The sequence below is a fragment of the Triticum aestivum genome, chromosome 5B (genome assembly GCF_018294505.1).
Source record: "Triticum aestivum cultivar Chinese Spring chromosome 5B, IWGSC CS RefSeq v2.1, whole genome shotgun sequence".
NCBI classification, from domain to species: Eukaryota; Viridiplantae; Streptophyta; class Magnoliopsida; order Poales; family Poaceae; genus Triticum; species Triticum aestivum.
This window is the reverse complement of record NC_057807.1, coordinates 411,305,005-411,310,391: the sequence shown is the minus strand read 5'-3', so window position 1 is coordinate 411,310,391 and position 5,387 is coordinate 411,305,005. Positions and strand designations below refer to the sequence as shown.

The following is a 5,387-nucleotide window of genomic DNA, read 5'->3' as shown; positions in this document are numbered from 1 at the left end:
TCCAGTAGCTCGTCCAGGACCGATCTGGATCCGGTGAGGGATATGTTTCTTTTTTCAGCGGGCTCATGCTCGGGCGACTGCTGTGCGCATGCACGCTTGTCCCGGATTGCGCTTGACTATTCGGCGTGATTTGACTCCACACGCATTTGCTGTTCCTTCCAGGTTCTCTCCATGGCGCAATATTTGCGTACCAGGTCCGATAGATCGGTGAGGCTTTGCATGTGTCGACGAGCGAGGGTGTTTAGAATCCCTTCGTCTCAACAATTAGACCGAAAGGCCATAATTATGTCTTGGTCACGGTAGCTTGTGATTTATTCTTTTACTAAGAGGAATCTAGCCCAGTAGTGGTGGACCGTCTCTCCAGGCTGCTGCTTCACGTACATCAAATCCCAGATGTCCGGAGGACCCGAATTGTCTGGGGAGTACGCGACATGGGGGGTGGGTGGGAGAAGATTTCGTATTGCCCCAAGTTGTATGTCCGGAACTCTAGTGAGGGTATCTATGACCCCTGAAGCACTTCACATGTTGGGTCCGACATCCGCACCGTCAGCGGGCAGCGTCGGGGACTTGAAGTCATGTTTTGGACCGGCGTTTGGCTCTGGGCCTTCTTCGTGGCTTGAAGCCCGATTATTGATCCAGACGTAACTTGTTTTGAGCTTCGGCAATAGCGATCCTTCGGCCAATTCTTTAATGGTGGCGATGAGGTGCGTGACAGGCGGGGTGAGAATATCCCTGTTGTCGGGTTTGAGCCCAATCGGTCGTAGACCAAGGATTGACTGTCGGAGACTCCCATGGCCTGAATCTGATCTAGAAGATCGTTTGCGAACGAGAGGTCCAGCGGGTCCAAGCTTCCCGACTGTTCGGGGCTGATTCGAAGTGTGGCTGCTCCGGATTTGTTCGTGACAGTGTCCAAACGGTGTTCGACCGACGAATTGACAGAATTCGGGTCTAAGGCCAGGTTTCGTACATCGTCGATCTCCGTCTCCGAAGTCAAAGCGTCGGGATCGATGGGTTCCCAAGGGGAAACAACGACTTACCAAGAGTAAGATCTCCCCGGCAATCGGCGGCGAACTCTAGGCTCCCGAACCTGATTTTTTGATCGAGGGTGAAACTCCCATCCTGGCCTGGGGGGCTGGACGGATCAGTATGCGGCTCAATGCCGCCGGGCGCAAGAGCCCGGCCAGGAGATAAGACGTCCCTGACATCGGTGACCATCGATGCTTCGGCGATCTGACAACGGAACTCTCAATGAAAGCTCCAATGTAGGTGTCAAAATCGGCGGATCCCGGGTAGGGGGTCCCGAACTGTGGGTCTTGGATCGATGGGTAACAAGGGACGTAGAACACGATATTTACCCAAGTTCGGGCCCTCTCTAAGAGGTAATACCCTACATCCTGCTTGAATATATTGCTTGTGTATATGGGGGTTACAGAGTTGATCTACCTCGAGATTAGAGTAACTAAACCCTAACTAGTAGGATGGTGATTGTTCTCCTAGCCTCTATGGACTAATCCCTCTAGTTTATATAGACAACAGGGGTGCTAGGGTTTACAGATAGACGGTTACATCAAGGAAAGACCGAATCTTCCATCTTGACTTGGGGTACACACCAAGGCACAAAAGGTCTTCGATCCGGATACGATGCGGCCCAACAGTCTGGCCCACGTGAGATGGGCCGACACCCCGAGGACCCCCTAGTCCAGGACTCCCTTAACGACGATGGTGTTTCACCTCGATTCCGGTGACAACGACGGTGGACGAATGGGTTGGGCGTCTGGAATAAGGGCGGCAAAGGCCAAATGAGGTAACGCGGTAGCGGCGGGGCCGGCGGGCGGTCATTGGTGAAGAGGCAGTGGCGGGGGAGAGACGACACAACGCGCGAGACTTTGCACCGAGCGGTAGGGGCGGAGTAAAAATAGGGGTGGGATACACGAGGGAGGATAATTTACCCTCCGCTAACGCATGGGTGGTTCAGAGATTTTGGGGGCCCGGGGCGGAACTAGAGCACGGGGCCCCTTAATATAAACCTCTCTCAGGACATTTACAGATCACACATCAGTTTACGCAAATATGTTGCTATCTTAAAGATGCATATGCTTCTTCTAGTATGACAAGAACAATAGGCATCAATGCATACCTCTGGCCATCATCAACCCATCATGGGCCTCCTTATAAATGTTCTTCTTGACAATTATTTTTGCTTTTTGATGAAGAATTAGAACCATCTCCTACATACAATGAATGCAGTGAGTTAAATTTCATTAACTATATGAGAAAATCATTGAATAGAAATTTCAATAAATTCACTACATTACTTGTTATCATATGCAGGTCCAAATACATAAAAATCTAAGATGAATTTTTCTATGGAGAAGAATCATATGAATGCCTTTGAGATAGTGCCATCACAGCACCACTGCACAAAACCAAAATACTGATTATCTAGTTAACCAAACGTATTCATAAAGAGTTAGACACAACTTAGTGGTTAATCCCAATTCAGTAGACATCATCCCATGCTCCTAATTGTTGTAATCAAACAACAACACCATGGCTCCTAATTTTCGCTTGCAAAGCGAAGATCCTGTTCACGGTGACAACTGTTTGTTCCGCCTAGAGCAAGGAAGAGTATAAATCTCAAAATCCATACAGCCCTAGAGGATTCAATAAAAAAGAAGCAACAGGATCCGTACCAGAATCTGAAGACAAGCCTACTGGCGTGCTCCTCCGTCTCTACCCTGCGACACTGGCGGCGATGACCCTACGGTGATTGGGGAATGACGTGGGCGTTCGACCCTGGGGGGCCGACCGTGTGCAGGGCCAGGCCCAATCTCGGCATGTCGTGTGATCGCAAGAAAACAGCAGAACGTACGTACTGCAGCTACTGCTCCTCATGTGTCGTCTCGCCAGCTAACCTGCTGCCTCCCTACCTCGTGGGCCATGGCTATCGCAAACCTTAGGGGGGGCCTCCGGACCGGCCCTTTGCTAACGGCTATTGGGGATCGGCTAGGTGCATGTTAGAAGAGGAAAACCGAATTTATCCTCCTCTAACAATGGATAGGGGATCGGTTAGAGTTGCCCTAACTGAAATGGTATAAATATAATTATGTGTGCTAATAGAGACAAATCTAGATACATCATTTATCTAAGAAATTTGCACTCCAAGTTGGAACATAGAAAACTCGAATACTTACTCAACTTGTCTTCCACGACTTCTCAAAGCAATAGAAAACTGCATTGCCAAATTCATGTTCTCTTTCCCAACTTGATCGAAACAGCGCACGCTTTGCAACTTGCAACTATTGAAAATGTTTAATTTAGTACTTGGATGTTTGAACCTTGTGAAACAAGTTATGTGCAACCTTTTTATGTCACAAAATCGTGCAATTTTGCAAACATATGTAACTGAGATAGCTCGGAATCTTGGCAACGAAACCTTACAAGTCAAAATACATCTTCAGATCTTGTGTGTCATTCAGTCATGGAGCCCACACCCTTGTCAGCGTGCATCTCGCTGCTCTGTATCGCGCTGCTGTGCCTCCTATGGCACAAGTCAACGAAGCCCCCCGCCGGTGCGCCTGCACCGCCACCTCCGCCGGGCCCAACGCCGTTCCCGGTCATCGGCAACATCCCGGACCTGGTCCGCAGCGGCGAGCTACACCGCGCGCTCGCTCGCCTGTCGGCGTCCTACGGCCCCGTCATGTCGATGAGGCTCGGCATGGCGAGCCTCGTTGTGCTGTCGTCCCCGGCTACGGCGCACGAGGCGCTCCACAAGAAGGAGGGTGCCGTCTCCTCCCGGTGGGTCCCCGACAGCGCCAGCGTCATGGGCCACAGCGACATCTCCATGGTGTGGCTCCCGAGCTCCAGTCCGCTGTGGAAGCACCTGCGCACCGTGGCGAGCACCCTGCTATTCACGTCCCGGCGGCTCCGCGCCAGTCGCGCCATCCAGGAGCGCAAGGCCCGGGAGCTGGTTGACCACTTACACGCGTGCTCCGGGCGCCCGGTGCGCGTCGCGCTCCCTGTGTTCAGCGCCGTGCTCAACATGCTGTCTAGCGTTCTGTTCTCGGAGGACGTCGTCGAGCTGGGGTCGGTGTCCGGGCAAGAGTTCATGGAGCTCATCGCAGACTCTAGCGCGGAGACGGCCAAGCCGAACATCTCTGACTTCTTCCCATTCCTCAGCTCGCTAGATCTCAGCCGCCGCCGCCGCGCGGTCGCCGCGAATCTCAGTAGATTCTATCAGTTTTTCGACGCTGTCATAGACCGTCGGTTGAACAACGCCGAGAAGCCCGGCGACCTGCTGGAGTCGCTGCTCGAGCTCCCCGCCAAGTCCCAGCTCGAGCGGCCGGTGATCCGAGCTCTCCTAACGGTACGTCACATCTTCCGAGACGATCCACGACTCACGAAATTAAAGCTGTAACCGTAGTAATTAATCTTGCTGTCATGAACCAGGATCTGTTCATCGCTGGGAGCCACACGACCACGACCACGGTGGAGTGGGCGATGGCGGAGCTGCTCCGCAACCCGACCAAGATGGCGAAGGCGCGCGCCGAGCTCAGGGAAGCGTTCGGATCCGGCAACGCAGAGGAAGGTGACCTCGCCAACCTCCCGTACCTCCAGGCCGTGATGAAGGAAACGATGCGGCTGCACCCCCCAGCGCCGCTGCTGCTGCCGCACGAGGTGTCGGAGACCGGCGTGACGCTCGGCGGCTTCTCTGTGCCGAAGGGCGCCCGTGTCCTGATCAACGTGTGGGCCATCGGAAGGGACCCCGAGGTGTGGGCCGAGCCGGAGGTATTCATGCCGGAGAGGTTCTTGGACAGGGAGGTGGACTTCCGTGGGAGGGCGTTCGAGTTCATACCGTTCGGATCGGGGCGGAGAGCGTGCCCAGGGATGCCGCTGGCCGTGACGGTCGTGCCCATGGTGTTGGCATCGCTGCTCCACGAGTTCGAATGGAGGCTGCCGGATGGGATGGTGCCGGGTGATGTTGATCTCAGCGACCGGTTTGGCGCCGCGCTAGAGCTCGCCGTTCCTCTAAGGGCCGTGCCGGTTTGGACGAAAGGCGCGGAGGATTTGAGTTTTTCTTCGTGACGAACTCGTTACTCGCTGACTACTTTTTCTTGATTTATTTTCACCAATGTACTAAACATTTCACATTTGCATTCTTATTATAAGTGCACATTTTGTTCGTGTGAGTACTGTGTTGTAACTTTCTTTCATAGGAGGAGCTATGTTTATTTATGATTTTGTTATTAAAAAAAAGATCGGGGGCCAAACCGGTATGCACGCTCTAGCGGCCGAACCCACGCTCTCCACTCTCCACCCGACCGACCGCTGCCGCCACTGCCACCGCAGATCTGTCCGTTGACCGAGCTTGCCATGCCACTGTGTCG

The 5,387-nt window shown here is 53.3% G+C and overlaps 1 protein-coding gene across 1 annotated transcript; it reads left to right on the top strand.

Moving 5' to 3' along the window:
• The first annotated feature begins 3,425 nt into the window (after nucleotides 1–3,425).
• LOC123116255 (cytochrome P450 76M5) lies at nucleotides 3,426–5,182 on the top strand. Its single transcript, XM_044537236.1, has 2 exons — nucleotides 3,426–4,366; nucleotides 4,450–5,182. Exons 1-2 carry the CDS (start codon nucleotides 3,482–3,484, stop codon nucleotides 5,083–5,085), a joined length of 1,521 nt encoding a protein of 506 aa, XP_044393171.1. The 5' UTR covers nucleotides 3,426–3,481; the 3' UTR covers nucleotides 5,086–5,182.
• Nucleotides 5,183–5,387: the final 205 nt, after the last annotated feature.